The 22,369-nt window shown below is 35.7% G+C and overlaps 4 protein-coding genes and 1 long non-coding RNA gene across 6 annotated transcripts; 1 reads left to right on the top strand and 4 right to left on the bottom strand.

Annotated features, from left to right (window-relative positions):
- Positions 1 to 2,306: 2,306 nt before the first annotated feature.
- LOC110889924 (calcium-binding protein PBP1-like) lies at positions 2,307 to 4,606 on the bottom strand. The gene is made up of 2 exons (XM_022137496.2): positions 4,456 to 4,606; positions 2,307 to 2,733 (listed from the first exon to the last, which is right to left on the bottom strand). The coding sequence occupies exon 2, from the start codon at positions 2,730 to 2,732 to the stop codon at positions 2,373 to 2,375; it is 360 nt and encodes a 119-aa protein (XP_021993188.1). The 5' UTR covers position 2,733; positions 4,456 to 4,606; the 3' UTR covers positions 2,307 to 2,372.
- On the bottom strand, positions 4,031 to 4,454 carry LOC110889925 (calcium-binding protein PBP1-like). The gene has a single exon (XM_022137497.2). The coding sequence runs from the start codon at positions 4,452 to 4,454 to the stop codon at positions 4,095 to 4,097; it is 360 nt and encodes a 119-aa protein (XP_021993189.1). The 3' UTR covers positions 4,031 to 4,094.
- Positions 4,607 to 5,973: 1,367 nt separating the features above from the next.
- Positions 5,974 to 8,411, bottom strand: LOC110887978 (transcription factor MYB73-like). Its single transcript, XM_035979834.1, has 4 exons — positions 8,390 to 8,411; positions 7,823 to 7,905; positions 6,534 to 6,758; positions 5,974 to 6,458 (listed from the first exon to the last, which is right to left on the bottom strand). Exons 1-4 carry the CDS (start codon positions 8,409 to 8,411, stop codon positions 6,030 to 6,032), a joined length of 759 nt encoding a protein of 252 aa, XP_035835727.1. The 3' UTR covers positions 5,974 to 6,029.
- A 648-nt stretch (positions 8,412 to 9,059) lies between these two features.
- Positions 9,060 to 9,839, bottom strand: LOC110889926 (calcium-binding protein PBP1). Its single transcript, XM_022137498.2, has one exon. The coding sequence runs from the start codon at positions 9,622 to 9,624 to the stop codon at positions 9,265 to 9,267; it is 360 nt and encodes a 119-aa protein (XP_021993190.1). The 5' UTR covers positions 9,625 to 9,839; the 3' UTR covers positions 9,060 to 9,264.
- Positions 9,840 to 17,273: 7,434 nt separating this feature from the next.
- Positions 17,274 to 20,507, top strand: LOC110891886. 2 transcript variants are annotated; one of them, XR_002565637.2, is made up of 5 exons: positions 17,274 to 17,545; positions 18,526 to 18,639; positions 18,726 to 19,086; positions 19,209 to 19,312; positions 20,269 to 20,507. It is a non-coding gene; the product is annotated as an uncharacterized LOC110891886 (long non-coding RNA). The 2 variants fall into 2 exon arrangements; XR_002565634.2 differs by having other exon boundaries at positions 19,206 to 19,312.
- Positions 20,508 to 22,369: the final 1,862 nt, after the last annotated feature.

Genomic DNA, 22,369 nt, shown 5'->3' with positions numbered 1-22,369 from the left:
AAGAGGTGGATGTGATGTGTTTTGGCTAGGGTTTCGAATGGTTGTGGTATACCAGTGACCAGATTTGAAGAGGGTTGGAGAAGATGATGGATTAGGGTTAGGCTCAGAAACATCCACCACCATCTAAGACCCTACTTCCTTCTCTTTCTTATTTTAACTCAAGATCAACACACTTCTTGCTCCTTAGTCACAAATCACTTGGTGGAATCAATAGATCTGGAATTTTGGTGTGGTAACGGATGTTATGTGAGGGGTATCCAGGGTTCCGATCCAAAGTGGTGTTTGACAGGTGGTGTTAGGTGTTTCTGGTGGGTTATGGTGGTTAAAGGTGGCGGGTTACAGGGGAATTGTGGTTGCGGTGGAGGATGGGTTGCAGGGGGCGGTAGTTGAAGGGGGTTGTTGGTTGCGGTGGTGGATCGGTTGAAGGGGATGGTGGTTGCAGTGGGCGATGGTTGAAGGGGGTTGTTGGTTGCGGTGGTGGATGTGTTGCAGGGGGTGGTGGTTGCAGGGGGCGCTGGTTGAAGGGGGTTGTTGGTTGCGGTGGTGGATGGGTTGCATGGGGTGGTGGTTACAGGGGGCGTTAGTTGTTGTGGTGGATGGGTTGCAGGGGGTGGTGGCTTAGAGGGAATGTAGTTGCGGTGATGGATTAGTTGTAGGGAGATGTTGGTTGAGGCGGTGATGGATGGTGGGAAGGAGAAAGAAAGAGAGAGAGAGAGAGAGTTGTCTGCTTTTATATGGTCAAACATCGAATTTAATTTAATTATTTTAATTAATAATTTGTTAGAATAAACGTATAATGACCATTTTGCCCTTCATTAAACTTAAATTACTGAGGAAAAGAACAAAAAAAAAACGAATATTTTTTTTTTTTTGGAGAAATCTGAGCTGACTTCACTTTTAGACCAAAATGCCAATAAAATTGAAACCACATGGGCCAAATTCAAATGATTTGAGTTTTGAACTAAAGTGACAAAAGTGCCTGAAGCTTAGGGAACAAAATGACAGTTTACTCTTCTCTAATTTATATCATACACATTAAGTATTGAACTTAGTGGTTGTTTTATTCTAAGATATCTTGAAAATTTCTAAATTGTAAGACTACCCTAAAACATGTTCTATAAAAATAAGACTAATTGATTAAGTTTATTAATTTTCTAATTTATATCATAAACTTTAAGTATTGGATTTAGTGGTTGTTTTATTATAAGATATCTTTAGAATGAAACTAAATCAAAACATATAAGCTTTATAGAGTGTTTCACAAACTAAATTTTATAAGAAATTTGTAAATTATAAAGTTTGAATCTATATTAAAAAAATAACTAAAATAAAATAAAAAGAACTAATGTATGAAGAGAAAGTGCCAAAGTAGGAAAAGAGAGGGAAATGATTTGAAGGAGATCAGGATGTAATTATAAATTAAATGAATTTATTGCGATGGATCAAAACCATAATAAAATAAATACTTAGTATGTAAATTGTAAATATTTAATTTCTTTAAACATATAATAATAACCACTAAACTAGATGGACCAAAATCGCAATTTACTTTATTTTGTAGTAAGATATTACAGATGGTGTAACACTTTGTAGGTGATACATACATATTTCTTTTGTAGCAAGAAGGAAAGGAGTTAGTGTATTTCTTAGCAATGCATAAAAATTTACAAAGCCAAATCTGAACACTTTTTAAAGTGTAAACTTCCGTTTTGTTCCCTGTGGTTTGGTCACTTTAACGGTTTTGCCTCAAACCTTTAAAAACAGCCATTTTGTTCCCTGATGTTTTGGTTTTCTTGCCAGTTTGCTCCCTGCGGGGAGCAAAATAAAAAAACAAACAATTTGGATGGAGTTAGAGGCGGAGAGCAAACTGGCAAAAAAATCGAAACATCAGAGAGTAAAATGGCTATTTTTAAAGGTTTGGAGCAAAACCGTTAAAGTGACCAAACCACAGGGAGCAAAACGGAAGTTTACTCTTTTTTAAAGAGTTAAATGCCATTTTAGTTCCTGTGGTTTGGCCATTTTGTCAGTTTAGTCCAAAGGTTTCATTTTTAACCTGTGGGTCCAAAAAGGTTTCACCGTTGCCATTTTAGACCACTGGGTTAACTGCACCCATTTTTTCTGTTAACGAGAAGACCAATTCGGTCATTTTATATGGCTGAATTTCCCTTTAAGTTAACAGAATTACATACAAAATTATCGAATTGGCCTTCTCGTTAACAGAAAAATTGATGAAGTTAACCCAGTGGACTAAAATGGAAACTGTAAAACCTTTTTGGACATACAGGTTAAAAATGAAACCTTTGGACTAAACTAGCAAAATGGTCCAAACCACAGAGACTAAAATGGTTTTACAATAATGAAGAATTTACAATTCAATATTGGAAATTATCAAACTCTTGTTCCAGAGCTTGTTCTAACAAAAACTCAGATTGGTCCATCAAATCAGGGCTTAATCTAAACATGAGAACACAAAACTCCATCTGACTGAGTGCACCATCTCCATCGAAATCGCCTTCTTTCAACATGCTGAAAAGATCAGTGTCGGAGAGATCTTGAAGACCCAAAAATGAAGAATTCTTCTTCAAACTATCGAAAGTGATCACCCCTTTATCTTGATCCATCAGCAGCTGAAACCCTTTGCACATTTCATCAATCAGACCATCTCCTCCCAGTTTGTCCGCCATTAGAGGTAAGAAATCATGGAACTGAGACTCCTTGTTGTTGGTATCCATTGATCGAGAGAATAAGAAATGATTAAGTGATTGTGGAATTGATTTGAAACAGATGAGAAGATATGATTAGAGATGGTTGTATATATAATAATATATAGAAGGAAAGAAAGGTGGTCGGTGGGTGTAGAGGTTCCGGGAAGAAGAAGAAAAGCCATCGGAAGACAACAGAGTTGGACTCGCGTATTCTACTTTCGAAGAAGGTCTTGTTTTTGTATTTTTAAATACGAACGTGTCGTCGGGTAATTAAGATTCGGGAGAAGTTTGCGATGATGGTCCCCATCTCATATCTTTCTATACTATTAAGTATAAAAACCTTAGCAAAGATGTGTACAACAAAATATGTCTATTTTTAAATAATAATAATAATAATAATAATAATAATAATAATAATAATAATAATAATAATAATAATAATAATAATAATAACAACAACAACAACAATAGCAATAGTAGTAATAATGATGTAACCCGTGCCTTGCACCTAGGATGTTGTGGGAATTCGAACAGTATCTCACATTATCACACCCGATAAAGAAAACCCTAAAAAATAAAATTGTATTAATATTAACCAAAATCATAAACACATGTTCCATTCATTTTGCCTGCGGCTCAACCCAGAACATCAAGACGTAATGGCAAAAAACACTACTAAACATCGAATGGCTTAAATATAAAACTCTTTTGTACTTTACCGAAACGATATTTATTACATATCAGTATTTATTTCTATGGTTTCTCAAACGGTTTGGTATAAATTTCGGTAAAACGAAGTTGTATTCACAACAAAGTATTTTTTTGGTACGGTAAACTGTTCCGAGTGCCGGTACAGAACCAGAACCTAGTGGGGGAACCAAAAAATATTTCAAAAGGGTGCAGATAAGGGGTTTAACCAAATTTTTAAGGGGTGCGGGCGGGATTGCCTAATAAAATATACTAATTTTTTTCAAGTGTGCGCCCACCCACCCACCACCCTTGCTAGGTCTGCCCCTGCAAGTACCATGACAAACCCAATCAATATCATCCGAACAACATTGGTACGTATATCGTGTTCGACTTTATATCTATGATTGATATAAAACATGTGTCAATATCAATATCATTTTGAGCATATCTTTTCCGGTTGCAATACGACTGCCCGGTATCGTAGCGGTACTATAATTAACCGAACCCATCACGTAGCGCGGGAAATCCAACTGGTTATAGTCTATGATTGAAACCTATAAATATTTAAATAGACTTGATAAAATACTAATTATAAAACTGTAAGTTTAAAAGAAAACTAGCATGAAAACAACACATTTGTCTTTTGGTCGTGTAATCAACAGGTTCAATAATTTATATAAATAATCAAGAATTTACAATTCAATATTGGAAATTATCAAACTCCTGTTCCAGAGCTTGTTCTAACAAAAACTCAGATTGGTTCATCAAATCAGGGCTTAATCTAAACATGAGAACACAAAACTCCATCTGACTGAGTGCACCATCTCCATCGAAATCGCCTTCTTTCAACATGCTCCAAAGATCAGCATCGGAAAGATCCTGAAGACCCAAAAATGTAGAATTCTTCTTCAAACTATCGAAAGTGATCACCCCTTTATCACGATCCATCAGCAGCTGAAACCCTTTGCACATTTCATCAATCAGACCATCTCCTCCCAGTTTGTCCACCATTAGAGGTAAGAAATCATGAAACTGAGATTCGTTGTTGTTAGTTGCCATTAATCGATCTAGAGAACCAGAAGTCTTTTAGGTGACTGTTGTATTGATTTGATAAAGTTGAAACTGATGAAAAGGTATAAAGATAGATGATTGTATATATAGAAAGCATAGAGGGAACTAAAGATAGAAAGGAGGTCGGTGGGTGTATAGAGGTTCCAGGAAGAAGAAGAAGAAGAAGAAGAAGAAAATCCGTCGGAAGACAGCAGAGTTAAACTCGCGTATTCTACTTTCTGCGAAGCTCTTGTTTTTCTATTATTATATGTGAACGTGTCGTTTGGTAATTAAGATTCGGAAGGAAGCTTGAGATGATGGTCACCATCCAGGGCCGTCTCCGAAAATGATAAAAAACTTTTGGGCCCTGTGCGAGACAAAAAAACTTTGGGCCCTCTTGCTATAATATAAACTCATTAATCGTATATAAAAAAACCACAATACTTAAGCGAATCGTGAGGTTTTTAGCATTTTTGAAAATAAAGTTCTAGATCAAGTATTTATAATCCATGCCGATTCTTCTCTATATTTCAATGTATCATAATTATCCATGTTCATAGAGTGAATGCTAGCATCGATTAAAAACAATAAATCCTAGTTTTATGTTACAAATAAATTAATACGCATAACATTAGTTTCAACTCTCTCCGGATAAGCAAAAATAACTAACACTTAAATCATTTGAGCAAAATGAACTGTAATGTATGTAAACATATCCAAACTAACTTGGCAACATGAACTTTTTCATACAAAAAAAAAAAAATTAATTCAAGCTAGATATTAGGTTTTTCTAAGTTTATATTGTAGATGGTTAAATGAGAAATTAAAAACCTACAAAATTAAACAAGAAAACATGTAAAATTTATTATGTAAATGGTTAAATAAGAAGAAAAAAACTAGAGGTTACAAATTTATTAGGCCCAAATTTAAATGTGGAGCTTTCCCCTTGTTTTATAACAGCCCCTTAAGGCATAAGATAAACATGACATTACATAAAAAAAAATAACAATGGAAAAATGACTACAATGGGATTCGAACCCGGAATAGCCCATCCACTAAACAGTTGCGCATCCATTGAACCAACAACGTGAATTTGTTAATAATTTGCTACACTTTTTATATATATTTAAACATTTTAAACAATTTTGGGCCTCTAGATATTTTGGGCCCTGTGCGGTGGCACCTCCCGCACAGACCCAAAGCCGGCCCTGTCCCCATCCCATATCTATCTATACTATTCTGCAAGTATAAAAACTTCAAAAAGATCTGTAAAAGCTATAAAAGAGTAAAGTGCCATTTTGGTCCCTGTGGTTTTGGCAGTTTTGCCATTTTAGTCCAAATCTCAAACTTTTTAAATTTGGGTCCCTGTGGTTTGCATTTTGTTGCCATTTTAGTCCAAAACTCAAAATCTCTCATTTTTGACTGTTTTAAGGCCCCTTTTTTGTCTTTATCTACAGGGGTAGTTTGGTCCATTTAATTTTCATTAAACCAATTCCTTTATTAAAAAACCCATATAATATAAATACCCCCTACCATCATCATCTACCACCACCAGCATCATCTACCAATAAATCTAGGGTTTACTTAATCGATCTTGCTAATCCCAATCCTCTTCACCACCGTTGCGTTCCTAAAACCGTCACCACCGCCACTTGCCGCCTGCTTCATACACATTCCTCCGCCTCCGTCACCGGATCTCTGCTGATTATTATGTTGTTCTACACCTGTCATATAGTTCCTCACTTCTGTTCTTATCATCTCTTGCATCACAGAAAAAAACTCCGCACTAAACGGAGTCAAAACCTCTTCTGGTTGCTCCACTGCCGCGGCCGGAGCTGCCGAAGGTACCGGATCTCGTGATACCTTTAGCTGACGCATCGCCGTTGAAATCGCCATCGGAATTGACGTCATCACGTCTGCGTTGTTGCAGTTGTTGTTTAGGTTTAGGTTTTGATGATTTTCGACTCGAATCTGATGTAACGACATCGCGTGAATTGGTACCGGCGGAGGTAACTAGCTCGCTACCGGCGACTGCGACGGTAACGGCGACGGAGACGGCGGCATTAGTTGCATCGGCGTCGCGTTTGCCGTAGCCGCAACCGTAACCGCTTCATTTTCGACTCCAGGAAGCGACAAACTCAACGAAGTCATCGGATCTTTCACCGACGATGACGTGAGGTTCTCAGTGAGGTTGAGGCTCCACAAGTGCAAACCACCATTGTCGTTCTTCGATCTCCTGTGGGTTAGTTTTTTTTGGGTTTGATCTCTGGTTAGGGTTTCGATTGGGAGGTTGAAGATGATGATGTAATTGATCTGCGATAAGGGGGTATTTATATTTGGGGTTTTTTAATAAAGGAATTGGTTTAATGAAAATTAAATGGACCAAACTACCCCTGCAGATAAAGAAAAAAAGGGACCTTAAAACAGTAAAAAATGAGAGATTTCGAGTTTTGGACTAAAATGGCAACAAAATGCTAACCACAGGGACCCAGATTTAAAAAGTTTGAGATTTGGACTAAAATGGCAAAACTGCCCAAACCACAGAGACCAAAATGGTAGTTTACTCACTATAAAATATGTCTATTTTTTTATAACAAGAGTAAACTGCAATTTGCGTCCTTAAGGTTTTGGGTGGTGTCAACTTGAGTTCCCGCTGGAAATTTTTGGATGTCTAAGTCCCTATGGTTTTAAAATCGCTACATTTTGAGTCCATGCCATTTAACCATTGATGGAAAGTCCACTTTACCCCTGAACCTTATTGTGAAAAGACTATTTGACCCCTAGTAATAATAATAATAATAATAATAATAATAATAATTATTATTATTATTATTAATAAAACAAATTCGTTCAATAATTCCAGTATTATTTATTCAATGATTCCACTTTGAGAAAAGTGTCCAAATAGTTCTTGTGGTTTGCCCAGATTTCACCTATAATCTCAACATTTTTAAAATTACAACTATAGTCCCAAGTTTGGCAAATTCGTTCTCAGATGGTCACTGGTATGGATGGGGGTTAGTTTTTGATGTTAAGTTACTGTGAAATGACTAAAATGGCCTTCTAATAAATAAAGAATATAATTAAATAAAGCCTTATGGCTCCACCCTACCTCTTCTTCAATACAACATGCAACATCCATGATCCAACCTCCATCCACACCCTCCCTCTGACCTCCTCCATCGTTCCCCACCATCCTTCCACCGTCACCTTTCACATTTGTTACACACCATCCACTCCAAACCCCTCACCGTTGTACCACCACCATGACACCAGTCCACCTTTGTCATCCTCTACTTGCAACTCACCACATCACCATCTCGTCCTGTCACAACCAATATCAAACACCACCGTCTACCTCCCACTAAAACACTTACCCCAACCCCACCCTCCCTTCCGTCATCACCCCCACCTACCTCGTCGGCCCGACCAGAATTCCGGCTACCACCGCCATCAAGACCTGAAATCAACCACCACTATCACATAGAACCACCATTTTTAATCCCCCATCCAAATAAGCATACTGAAACTCTGCCATCCCAAAATGTTTCAATCTCTGTGGTAGTGAAATCCCCATCCTTTACTTAACCTGAGTGATTTCCAATCTCTTCGATGATGAAATCTCTGGGATAAGATCCGTTGTCGTCTGCTGCTAGGGCTTCGGTCTTGTTGATGTGTATTATGAAGATAAAAGGTTAGGGATTTTGGGTGATTGAAGTGTGAAGTGGGTGTGGTGGTGTGTTGTGGCGGTCGGTGAGTGAAGTGTGCAGCGGGTGTGGGTGATTGAAGTGTACAAGGGGTGTGGGTATTAGGGTTTGGAAGAATGGATATGGAGAAGATGAAGAGCTAAGAAGAAAGGTAGGTTTGGGTGGACATGGGGTTGGGTTTAAGTTTTATAAAGGGCATTCTTGTCATTTCACACCCACTTAACTGAGAAAACTAACCCCCATCCACACTAAAGACCATCGGAGAACGAATATACCGCTACGACATGCTTATATATATCTATGTTTCAGTAAAAGTTTTATTTAAAATTCGAACCAATGAAATATAACTAAGTGTTTAATGTTGACTATGACAAATCGAAAAAGTTTAAACATCGGTAACTGTATCGGTATTTCTTTTATGGTTTTCTCGATGGTTTGGTACAAATTTAGTTAAAAATGGAATTGTATTTGCAATAAAGGTTTTTTTTGTATAGTAAACTATTGTGAATGTCGGTACAGAACCGGCACCATGACAGTCAAACATCGGTACGTCTACCGTATTCATTTTTATATCTATTAGTTGTGTAAAACATGTGTCGATATCGTTTATTATATCTTTTATGGTAACTATTCCGATTGCCGGTGTCTTAGCGGTGCTAAAACTAACGGAACATGCGGCATAGCGCTCGAAATTCAACTAGTTATAGTCTATGATTGAAACGTACAAATATTTTAATAGACTTAATTAAAATACCAATTCTAAAACTGTTAATTTAAAAGAAAACTGGACTTTAACAAATCTTGTAAGATATATTAAACTCCGTAGACAACCAAATATACAGAGAGTATAAAATGTTAGCATGAAAACAACAGATTTGTCCTTTGGGAGTATTATCAACAGTTTCAATAATTCTAAAAATTATACATAAAGTAGAACTCAATATTAGCACGAAAACAACAGATTTGTCCTTTGGGAGTAATATCAACAGGTTCAATAATTCTAAAGCTTATACATAAAGTATAACTCAGTATTAGCATGAAGACAACAGATTTGTGCTTTGGGAGTATTATCAACAGGTTCCATAATTCTAAAAATAATGAAGAATTACAATTCAATATTGGAAATTATCAAACTCCTGTTCCAGAGCTTGTTCTAACAAAAACTCAGATTGGTCCATCAAATCAGGGCTTAATCTAAACATGAGAACACAAAACTCCATCTGACTGAGTGCACCATCTCCATCGAAATCGCCTTCTCTCAACATGCTCCAAAGATCAACATCAGACAGATCCTGAAGACCTAAATATGAAGAATTCTTCTTCAAACTATCGAAAGTGATCACCCCTTTATCTTGATCCATCAACAGCTGAAACCCTTTGCACATTTCATCAATCAGACCATCTCCTCCCAGTTTGTCCGCCATTAGAGGTAAGAAATCATGGAACTGAGACTCCTTGTTGTTGCTATCCATTGATCGAGAGAATAAGTTGGTTAAGTGATTGTGGAGTTGATTTGAAACTGCTGAGAAGATATGATTAGAGATGGTTGTATATATAATAATATATAGAGGATATCAAAGGAAAGAAAGGTGGTCGCTGGGTGTATAGAGGTTCCTGGAAGAAGAAGAAAAGCCATCGGAAGACAGCAGAGTTAAACTCGCGTATACCACTTTCCACGAAGCTCTTGTTTTCCTATTTTTAAACGTGGACGTGTCGTCTGGTAATTAATATTCGGGAGGAATCTTAAGAGTTAAGATGATGGTATGGTCCCCCATCCCAGATCCTTCTAAACTATTCCCAACTTCAAAAGATGGAAAAGATGGTTGTATATATAATAATATAATGTCTATTTGTCAATGTCAACAACTAGTAAATTTCCTAGCGTGTTTTTGACGGTATCAAAATGTAAGATAACTCGAATTTATACTGTATAATTAGAACGTATGATATTTGAGCCAATTTGTTTCTGAATAAATTTATGTCAAATCGTAAACCAAATGAAAAAATATACATAAAAATAAGCACGAAAACGTATTATATTTGACCCGACTTATTTGCGAAAGAAATTTACGTCGAAACATTAACAAACTTGAATTATAACAACACGTACATAAAAATAAGGGCTTAACAAAATTATGTTTTTTTAAGTTAAAGAATGGTGTAATGCATTGCGACATCGCCAAGATGTAAAGTAACTCGAATTTATGCCGCACGATAAAAACTTTTTTTATTTGACCCAACTTGTTTCCGAACAAATTTACGTTAAATCGCAGACCAATTGAAACAAACATAATAATAAGCACGAAAACGTATTATATTTACCCGACATATTTGCGAAAGAAATTTACGTTGAAACATTAACCAACTTAAATTTATACCAATACGTACATAAAAATAAGGGCTTAACAAAATTATGTTTATTTAAGTTAAAGAATGGTATAGTGCGTTGCGGCAACGCCGAAACGTAAAGTAACTCAAATTTATACCGCACGATGAAAACGTTTTATATTTGATCCAACTTCTTTCCGAACAAATTTACATCAAAACGTAAACTAACTGAAAACATACCTAAAAATAAGCACGAAACTTATGATACTAGTAATTGCGCGGGTTCAGATGTAAAGTAACTCGGATTTGTAAAGTAAAGACCTGAATCGTTTCTGAATAAAAGTTACGTCAAAACGTAGACAATTTGAAGATGTACATATATAAAAATAAGCACGGAAACATATTACATATGGCCCAAATTATTTGCGAAAGAAATTTACATCGAACGCCACACCATTCTGAACTTATGCCGACACGTTCATAAAAATAAGTAAAACATTATGTTTTTAAAATAAAAATGGTACCGCGCGTTGCAGTGACGCGAAAACATATAGTAAGTCGAATTTATAAAGTCTAATGATAACATATTATATTTGGTTTGAGTTGTTCTAAAACAAAATTTATGCGAAAAGCAGATCAACTGAAAACGTATAAAAAAGAAAAAAAACATATTATATCTGAGCCTACCCATTTTCAAAGAAACGTAATCCACTTGAATTTATATCGGCATTTACATAAATATAAGCAAATAAAAAATGATTATAATGTTTTTAGAAAGTTGAAGGGTTGCAAATGGCAATACTAAATGTTGAAGGGTAAAGGTTGGAAAAACAAAAACCTACTTGCGGTGGTGCCAAAAAATAAAATAAGCCAGATTCATAAAATCTAATGAAAACATATTATATTTGACCCGAGTTGTTGTAAAACAAAATTTATGCAGAAAGTAGATTAACTGAAAAGGTATAAAAAAGCAAAAAAAAAACATATTATATCTGAGTCTACCCATTTTTAAATAAATGTAATATACTTAAATTTATATCAACACGTACATAAATATAAGTAGGTAAAAAACAATTATAAAGTTTTTAAAAAAGTTGAAGGGTTAAAAGTGCCAATACTAAATGTTGAAGAGTAAAGTTTGGAAAAAAAAAACAAAAAGTTACTAAAACACAAAAAAAAAGCAAAAAAATTACAAAGGGTACCAATGACCGGCTGCCATGCAGCAACATGGCACTGGTCATCCAACTTCAAATTGTAGCTTTATAGAATTTGACCTGACTTATTTGTAAAAGAAAATTATGTCGAAACACTAACTAACTTGAAATTATACCGCCACGTACATAAAAATAAGGACCTAACAAAATTATATTTTTTAAGTTAAAGAATGGTATATATTATACTTGAACTGTCACACCCCAACCGTCATCGGAGTGAAAAGAACGAGAATGCTCGAGACTTAATAATACTAAATGTGACAAGTATTTAATAAACAAATTTCATTTCATTGCTAACATCTAGTACATTGTTTTAAATAGAATTACAACAAGTTTAAAATACAAGTATTTAAAGTTTAAAGTGTGTTTCTAGGCATCCTACTAGATTGTGTGCGTCATCATCATCATCATCAAAATCCTGCAATACGTTTTAAAGTATAGTTCAATACAAAAGTATTGGCGAACATACAACTTTGAGTACTAGCATATATATATAAAATTTTGAACAATGCACATGACAAAAATAGTTAACTCGATCAATGTAAACATGGCATGCAATTATACAAGTCAATCATCTGATTACCGCTAGCGTAATCTTATTGTAGCAACGATAAGACCATTTTGTGTTTAACTTAACATGACCTCAAGAATATGGGGGGTACATTACTCCTATAGCGCTATACATGTTAAGGGGAGCCTCGTACGAAGTTAATGACAAGTAAATCACATAAGAATGTTCCAAGAATACCAATAAAGTATCACGTATAATGTATGATTAGATTGTTTGTCTTTGCATAAAGTATGTGATTGCGTGTGTTTAATAGCATAAACGTATTGCACCCAAAAGTGTAAAAGAAAAAAGGGTCATGTATACTCACGGTTTGCGAAGATATTTCCACTTAATGAGTTGAAGAGTCTCCAGTTGTTGGAACACCGAAGTTACCAATTTTGGTTCTTGAACTTTTTGCTCAAAGTTGAAAATCTTGGAGATTTAAGAGAGTTTGGAAGTAATGTGGAGGTGGCGCAAGTGTTTAGAAAGTGTTAGGGTTGGTATTTATAAGAGGGTTAGTCCTTGCACTTGTATTGTTGGTTATTTATGCTATAAAGGTGAATGCAGTTATATTATAAGCATGATACGTGTATGAATGTGATTCCGAGAAAATATAATCTCGATGTATGTCTCGGTGTTATTAAAACGTGTATTTCGCAACTGATTACATATTATGCATGTATGATTAAACAAGGTTGATATAAAAATACGATTTCCATTATGATCAAAGTCTCGAGATTACAAGGATTGAAATGAAGTAAGAATACAAGTTTATAAAAATAAAAATGCAAATACAACTTTCTAAATATGGAAAGTACAAAAAATGCGGAGCGTTACAGTCTCCCACACTTTAAGAAATTTCGTCCTGAAATTTATTCAAGAGGAAGACTTGGGATAAGATGGTATTTTGGTGGTTCGATATGAGTGATAATCGGTTAAAATGTTTTGGCTAAAATGAGAAATTTTGATACTTAGTGTAGAAGCAGCGTTTATGTATCAGCGTGTTAAAAAAAATGCATGGTTTCAAAAGTTTTGGCTAAATAGGTAGTTTGTGGTTGATTGAGCATACATAGGCAATTTTGAGGGATAAAAGATAGGTTTGTATAAGTAGCTCGTTTGACTAAAGTGATTTAAGACATCAATCGTAAGTAACTGTAAAAATAAGTAAAATGTGTATGTGTGCGTATAGGCAATGCGAGTTTGACCGAGTTTGGACAACTCGATGAAAGGAGTGTTTTAAAAAGTATGCGTCCCAAGGAGAAAAAGTTTTAGTATAAATAAGGATGTAATTTGATGTCATGTGCGGCCCGGACCGTAGTTTGTAAGAAAAGTTTTATCGGTTCCAAGGCGTATTAGTAAAGTCACAAGTCGTAAAAAAATTGTTATTGGTGAGAAAATAGGATGGTAAATATTTATGGTTTTCAAAAGGTTTTGATGGTAAATTGGCCGACTAGTTGGAGTTTGTGTGTAATAAAAAAAAATAGTTTCAATATAATTTGACTTAACTGAGTTGGTGAGGATGTTTGCTAAAATGGATTGAATGTTTAGGCCAATTTACAATAAATAAGGTTTGGAAGAAAAGTTAAAGGAATAGTTGGGAATAATCATGGCATGAGAGTGAATGAACGGTTTAGTAGATGTATATGAGGGGTAAACAAGGTATGGATATAAGATAGAAAGCGAACATGAAGCGCTGAGGGATGCTAGTGATAGTGTAGTCGTTACGGCTAATGATTTTGGGAATGAGATTTCGTTATAGACGAACAAAGTATCAAGTGTTTCAAAGCGAGTTTGGGTACAGTCAAGGAAAGGATTGTGAGACATCATAATTTGTTGTTAGAAGAACATATTTAATAAGGTTTGAATAACATCGAATTTCACATGGCACGTTTTATGAAAGTTTGGTAATATGTTAGGAACAATTATATATAGGAATTACCAACAGCGTATCCACCATGTTCTAACATGTTACGACCGTTCCACTATTCGGTGTCATGTTACGTTTCGTATTACGACACATAGTAGGACCCACTATGGTTTTCATGCGCCTACCACTATAATCCTGTGTGCACCCGTGATTATCCTGGTCATTTCATGATCCGCATAGTCTGTACTAGTAGTGTATAGGTCACGGGTAAATTTTAGAATTAAAAGTGTGGATGCGTGCATGATAGCATATGAAAATTTAAGCAAGTGTATATGATTGTATTTAAGTATACGTGTATCTAACGTTGGCAATACCACTCGGATTGTGCCCATGTATGGATTTCAAGTATGACTACCATGTAGTATGAATATATGAATGTGAGTATGATTGATGACAAACACCTATCAGATTTGCATGTAATATCGAGCGTATATGTTGAAATTTACATGAGGTTAAGCATACATAAGTCTAGTATATAGTTTTGAGTGTATAAATCAAAGGGTAAACAATGATATGTGTAAGATTGTTATGAAAAACAGAAAGAATCAATTGTATAAGTTGGAACATGTGTAACGATATGCAAGTATTGTGACAACTGCCAAATTTGCATGCATCCGTACAATTAATTAATCTTGATTAATGTTTAATGATTGTGTTGAATTACAATTAATGACTTGAACTGCTTTCTGATCATTGCTTTACATACACATGTGCATCACATATTGCAAATGACATATCATTGACTGCATGCAAACCTATAGACATAAATGATGCACAAAGCACAGTTAGCACAGTTAACAGACAAACCGAGAAAATGCTGACGGAGTTCAGAACATAGACAGACGTTGTTTTGAGACACAGTATGAGCCAGAAACCAAGTATTACACTAGTGTAGTGTGTAGGGAAGTAAGGACCACAAAACTGCATTCCTAAGTGATAGTTTAAGTGTCGAAAAGTGCCTAAAACCCACATAAAGTGTTGAATTCAGCATAAATCAGTAAAAATCAGTTTTTTAACAAGCTAGTAACATGCAAAAATATGACTAAATGGTCCTGAATACTTTCCTAAGTGTCGGGAATTAAAAGTGTCACAAAAGGGTACATAAAGAACACTAAACGGTATAGTTTGACACTTTAACGAATCGGTATCTAACCGAACAACCGGACTCTACCCGAAACACCAAAATTATACTAGAAGCATTGTTTTAATGTTTCTAGGCTAGTTATGATCCCCGAATACCCTAACACACTATATAACACATAATACACATAACACCTAATTAAGGCCTTTAGATCTGTCACAACCCCCGTCCCCTTATCCCGGGAGCGGGCGGCCGTGAGCCAGTTTCGGTGGTATCGTGTATTGTCTAATTTGGCAGCGGAATTTTTCATCAAGACCGTAGTTAGAAAATATTTTATCAGAGTAAAACCACCATATTTTCATAATATTAAACACATGGGTTAAACCCAAGTTTGCAGTACACACATTTTCATAGGAATAAATCCTATTTTATTTAATAAAAACATCTATTTTATTTTAGGTAACTTTATAGCCACTTTTCCAAGCCTTCAGTGCTATCCAGCTGGCTTTTATTTGCTTCACACTAAGTTACCTGAAACACGTGTTTAAAACATTTTATCAGCAAGAAATACTGGTGAGTAAATCCCAGTTTAATCAAGAAACATTTTATCGATTAACACAGTATTGAGAGCGATCACATTGTTTATTTCTACACAATTACTTATTCAGTACTGTCAATGACTTGTGGGTCATATTACACATTGGCTAACTCTTCGTCCAATGGTAACGTATTGTCAACCCGACTTACTACTCACAGTGTAGTAAATTTTGTATACAAAACCCCAACATACCGGCAGTAATTGAAGAATTACAAAGACTCAATCACCGATTAATCGCATTGTAAAACATTTAAGGTTTTGTAAAATATTACAAAAAGGTTAACAAAAAGAGGATAAACTCACATTGCTATTATAGGGCTTTCCTTTGTGATTCCCTGGTTATAATCTAAGAAATAAACAATGCACACGCGTTAGTATAATAACCCATTTTAATATTAGTAATACCCTCCCCGAGACGGCATTCCAACGACTACGTCGGGCAGAACCACGACAGCCATTACGGAACCCTAGATCAATCGGGCAGAGTATCTAATATGTATCCAGGGGTTATGATACTTACAACGAGGCAGAGCTTCGCTAATTAGGGGGTATAATACCCGCGTATTATCTCTACTATCAGAAATTCTGATTTGAGAATGAATTGTGAACGAGTTTCGACTGAGACCCGAGGCCATCTATTTATAGTTGCTGACTCTAGATTTGTCGCGGCCCGCGTAACATATGGGCAGGGCTTACGCGGCCCACGTTGACTCTAGGTCAAACGTAGCTGGGCTGAGTCATTGAGTAGGCCTGCTGGGTGTTGGTCCACGTGGCCGCACCGGGCTGCGCCACCTTTTTATTCTCTCGCGGCCCGCGTTAGCTTAACGGGTAGCTTACGCGGCCCGCTTGAACTTAATAAAATCAAAGGAATCAGGTATCAACCTTCATACCGCCCGCGTAAGGATTGGGGTGGGTCTACGCGGCCCGCCTCAACTTACTATTTCTTGTTTTTAATTTATTGTCAATGCTATATTGTATTTCGGGTTTAGTTTTCACATACGGGGTCTATTTCAGGAAGTGCAGGGTGACAGAAAAATATTCGGGAGGGATGTTATATTTTGGGTATCACTCCTGGGTTATTTAATAAAATATATAGTGCATTCATATTAAGTATAGCGACCCAATTCTACTTTATCCCTACATCACGAGACAGAACCCCAACGGATTTAGGCAGAGACTTGACATACGTTACGGGGCCCTACGTCACTTGACAGGGTATCAGTGATCAGGGGCTACAATACTTAAAATGGGGCAGGGCTTTGTAGGATTCAGGGGTGAATAACTTTGGAAGATTGGGGCAATTAGTAGAGAGGGAATCGAAAGAAAGGAATTTTGGAATTTGAATTGTGAACTGCTAATTCATATATATGTATTATTTTCAAACATCACCGAGGAACAGTGACTAAACGGTCACGACGTCAGCTTTATCATCTTCTAAACCCTAATACCTAAATCACATTCTTCACTTCTTCTTCACCACATTGATACCTTCCCACCACTTCCCTCCATCATCGTCTTGAACGCCAACGCCACCCACTCCATCGCCCACATCCGCTTCCAACCAACCTCCACCTCCATCACCACTTCCCCGTCGCTGGTTCCGACCACCACGGCCTCACCCGTCTTCTCCAGCCATACCGGAACCACTACACACCACCGTTCGCCCTCACCTTCGCCGCCGATCTCCGACATCAGGTAAACTTCCCTTTATTAGAGCATTAGTATACAGCATAGGGTTTCTTCTGTAACTATTGTTTACAACCATCGAGTAAAGAGTTGCTTGATTGGTTGCATCATGGTAACATTCATAATTTGGTTACTTTGTTTCTTTGAATCCCAGTAAACAGAGACAGAGGATTAGAATGTGGGTATTGTCAATTGATTTTTGGGGCTTTTTTATAACAATGAAAAGAACACTCAATAAAAAGAGTAAAAAATTACTTAGAAAAAAAAATCCCTTTGTTTTTATGCAAATAAGTTGATATTTTTTTGCCTAAGAAGTGTAAAAAAAAGTTCTATGATGAAAATTGATATATGGCAGCTGTTATACTACCATCTTTGAGAAGGCTACACCTTGACTTGGTGGTGGTTCTTAAGGCGAAAGCTCGAGTTTAGAGATATATGCCAGCTGTTATACTGCCATCTTTGAGAAGGCTACACTGTGACGTGGTGGTGGTTCTAAAGGAGAAAGCTCGAGTTTAGAGATATCAAGTAAAAACAAAGTGGTGTCAAATATGATTTGTGCACTTAGCTTGGAAAACCTTAGCCAAACATAACATACAAGTCTGAAGCTTTCATATAATCCAATTGAATTGTATAAATCAAACGCTTTAGTTAAAGAAAAAAACCTTAAAACATTACAAAGTAAAATTTTATTGTTTGTGAGTTTTTTTCTTTGAATGGCGTTTGTGACTTATTGAGCCATTGAATTGAAAGCCCACAGGATCTATCACAGAATCTGAAAGCAAAACGCCCAAAGAAAAATTTTCTCTCTTCGTTGTATTTTATGAATATTACATCATTTATCGTATACGTATTGTTTTTGCTGTTTTAATATGTTTATTATTACTGCAATTATCTTTTAATAAAATTTACTTTAGTCTGCTCTGTCTACCAATAATTTCAGTGCATGCTCTTTTTTTTACCAATAAAACCACTTTATTCTTTTTGTACAGCTGCAAAACCAGTGAACACACATGGAGATTGAAAAGACGTCCACTTTCAGCTGGAGACTTGACAGACATCCGTAGAAGATGAGAAGCAGGTTAATATACGATATTGTAGATATGGTATGCAAAATAAAACCATTCGTATGCACAACGTTCGGTACGTATTCAACTACTCTATACTAAAATCAACATCGGTTACTTTGTAGTAGCGACACCTACTACAAAGACCAGGCTGCTGTCGGCGATGACAGTGGAAGACGGCGTCGGGATAGTCGTTTGGCTAGAACGGGTGACAATAGTCTCAAATTAGGAGGAATGTTGAAGGTAGACCAGTAAAAACTCTAGGAACAGTATAAGTTTTGGACAAAAACTGAATGTTAATTACGGTTCTGCCATCTTCTTGGTATAAGGAACATACCTTGCCGGCGACATCCCCCCTCAAACTCCTTTTGCGAAACAACGCCGTCTAGCAACAATGACCAATACCTCTCCACCCAAAATCGACGACGCCGGCAACATAACCACCACCAAATCGAAGGCTTTTGTAAGGCGACAGGACTCCAGCAGGTACACTTTCACAATTTAGGTTACTCATTTCAAATTTGGTTGTTCAAAAGAGTTGTTAATTGGTTGTTCACGAAGAGTTGTTTTATCAAATGACAATTTTTTTTGCTTTTGTGTCAAAGAAGCCCATCTAGCAACACCAATCAACACAGCTCTGCTCAAAATTGACGCCCTAAACCCAACCACCAACAAATCGAAGCCTTTCGTCAGGCGATTAGGACTCCAGCAGGTATGATTTCACAATTTAGGTTACTCTTTACAACTTCGATTGTTCATTAGGAAGAATCGTGGGAAAATTTTTAACGAATTCGCTATTTTTTTTAACTTTGGGCTCTAATAAGGTAATGTGATTTGAAGAAGCTGATGTTCACCCATTTCTCTTTTGTCACTACCATTGTTGTTCATAGAGGTATCTGTTCCTAAAAAGTTTTTAATGAAAGTGACTGATCAATTCCTTTAAATATTAATTTAAAGTTCTGTTTAAAAGAAGTTCTTCATGTCTTTATAATCCATTTGCTGTTAAAAAAAGAAACCAAATTACATTTGTGGTTTGTGAATGTAAAAAAAAAAAGTATAATACGGCCCTCTACTAAAACGGCGGTACTGACCGCATGCGACAGTATTTCCGCAGATATTGCGCCATCTTTTTACCCATGTGCTTCCTTGTGCGTCAATCCGTCCACCCTAGGTCTCATGTATTAACTTATTCCCAGATTTTTTTATGACTTGAAACTAAGCGATGAAAGAAAAGCAGGGTTTTGTCACTGCTAGACTAGAATACCGGACCCAAACTGAAATATCCGTAATTAAGTTGATGGACACTAGAATACCGATGAAAGAAAAGTAGGGGTTTTCCACTACCAGATTGGAATACCGAGTAGAAATAATGCTTCTTGCAAACTTTTTCCCACATATATGTTGTTGCTTATTATTAATTTTAGGTTGATTTGCATTCTGAAATAGAGATAGACACACATAACAATTAAAGGAAAGTTGGTGTTGTAAAGTACGCAACTGCTTCTGTTTGTTTACTTACTGTTGTATATGAAAAGCCTATTCTTTTATATAAACTATTCTCTTAGAAGCATAAGAGTGAGAGACTGACTATGTTAGCAAAAGATTTTTTTTTTTTTTAAATGAAACTAAAAGTGACTGCAGCCTGAAATTTTGTTATGTTTATTGCAGCACTAAAGCTAAAGATACCCAAACCGGCAGGATCGTTTGCTTGCTTGAACAGTTTTCGTACCAAAAAACCAACCCGACTCATGCTTTCTGGAATACAAGGAACACTAAAGGATTAAGCTACAAAACATAATCAGACCTGTTTGCTTTTGCGAGCAATATGGAGTACTGTTATTTTTGTGTAAAGGATGTCATGTAGAACTATATTTGAAAATCTGAGCTATACAACAATCTTGATTCGCAATTTTAGCTGATGGCTACTTGTGATTTTTTATTACATCGTTTTGTACATGTTATCAAGAAATACCCCGCCGCACCGCGGCGGATCAACATCTAGTTCATATATATAGTGTATGTTGAGATTAGAGTGCCTTTCAAGCAAGGCCACGTACATCACTTCATTAATGTCAATTGTTCCTGTTTAACTTACACGTATACATGACTTTTAAAACTTTGATTCTCATGCTTTTTAGTTTTCATTTTCCTTTTCATGAATTCAATTTTCGTAAGATCTGCACTAGGCTTAAAAGTAGTTTTAGTTTATAATTCATAGATTATTCTATTATTTTATTATTATAATTAATTCAATTGCTTTACTCATTTGGCGCGTATAACTTCTAAAATATGACGTTTTATAAAATAATGAATATGCCATTAGAATGAGAATAATGTTATCTACATTTTGAACCAAGTTTCATTAAAAATGGAGTAGGTTCAAATATAATGTACTTTTATAATTTAATTATTAAATGGTTCCTACGCTTGCCCAAAATACCTCATATTTCCTTTGGTCAACTCACCCATGATGCATCCTTTTAATAACATAAGTTTTTATATATTTTATATAAATAAGAATTTTGGGAATGTTACAGAATCTAACTAAATCTTCTAACTTACCATTACAACCCAAACCTATACCCCCCCCCCCATGGTGGACGGTCACAATCTTATTTGATTTGTTAAGTGATTTGCTTTGTACTTAGAGAACACATTAACCTATGGATAATAAGATGTTGGAGAATTATTTAAGTTAACCACAAGACCATAAGCACATTCATCTTCATCATACTTCACCTCCATCTCTCTCCCTCTTTCTCCTCCCTTACGGCCGTGAGCCACCCCCCACACCACCACCATTGTCAAGTTTCCATCATCCATTATAAGGTGTACACAAGGTGTCTAAAGAAGCTTGGTGGCTTTGGAACTTCAAGGACCTCTTTCATTTGCTATTACCCATCACATTTATCATCTTCATCTTCAAAAGTTTATCCCTAGCCTTGTGCTAGTAGTAAGGCCCTTATGATCCTTTGTTACTTTTTGTTTAGTTGGTTAAAAGATGATGTAAGATGTTAATCACAAGAACATTAATGAACAAGAACTTAAACCTTTAACATAAGCTTAATAACATAGGAATACATATTGTTTAGTGTTGTTTTGCTTCTTGCTTCTTGATGATTGATTATTTGTGTTTATGATGTTAGATATCATATGAAACCTACTAGATTGTGATTAAACACATGATCTAGTAAGTTATGATGATGATCTTGTGAAAGACCAAGATGATCATACTTTGTATACATGAACATGAATAATAAAATTTGTTATCACAAGTGATGATGATTTAAACAAAATGCAAGTCTTGTAAGTGGATAAATTCCAAAATAGTTTTCTCAAGAAAGTAAGTTAAATAACAAGATTTACATAGACTTTGTTCTTACATAAACAAACACTATTTCTAAGGGTTAAACAAGTGTAGAAACACTTGTGTAACAAAAAGATTACATAAAGAAGCATTTTTAGAAAATGTGTTTAGAAGTTGTAATCACCCAACTTCTTTAAAAATGGAGTTTTTAAGGAAGTAAATACATTTTAAAGGGTAACTAACCCTACTAAACACACTACCAAGTTACTATAAGTTTTTACGAAAGTTCAAGTTCATGTTGTTATATAAATCATGATTATGGCAAATTGGTAAGTGTAAGTTGCTTAGGGTTATTTGTTGATTGTTTGTGATGATTTTAAAAAAAGAAAATGATATGCTTTGATAGCATGGACACCTCCATTTTTAGGGGAAACTATGGCAAGATTTTCTAAAAATATAAAT

The sequence above is a fragment of the Helianthus annuus genome, chromosome 11 (assembly GCF_002127325.2).
Source record: "Helianthus annuus cultivar XRQ/B chromosome 11, HanXRQr2.0-SUNRISE, whole genome shotgun sequence".
Lineage (NCBI taxonomy): Eukaryota > Viridiplantae > Streptophyta > Magnoliopsida > Asterales > Asteraceae > Helianthus > Helianthus annuus.
The sequence above is the reverse complement of the archived record's forward strand: the minus strand, read 5'-3'. Positions and strand labels throughout refer to the sequence as shown.

What these genes read in the sequence shown, in the direction of transcription:
- LOC110889925 (XM_022137497.2), bottom strand. Translation starts at nt 4,454, where the DNA reads ATGGCAACTAACAACAACGAATCTCAGTTTCATGATTTCTTACCTCTA.
- LOC110889924 (XM_022137496.2), bottom strand. Translation starts at nt 2,732, where the DNA reads ATGGATACCAACAACAAGGAGTCTCAGTTCCATGATTTCTTACCTCTA.
- LOC110889926 (XM_022137498.2), bottom strand. Translation starts at nt 9,624, where the DNA reads ATGGATAGCAACAACAAGGAGTCTCAGTTCCATGATTTCTTACCTCTA.
- LOC110887978 (XM_035979834.1), bottom strand. Translation starts at nt 8,411, where the DNA reads ATGGTCTTTAGTGTGGATGGGG. An exon ending in GGTCTTTAGTGTGGATGGGG is followed by an intron (nt 7,906 to 8,389) that starts GTTAGTTTTCTC and finishes GGTTGATTTCAG; the next exon opens with GTCTTGATGGCGGTGGTAGC. An exon ending in CGGTTACGGTTGCGGCTACG is followed by an intron (nt 6,459 to 6,533) that starts GCAAACGCGACG and finishes GTAGCGAGCTAG; the next exon opens with TTACCTCCGCCGGTACCAAT.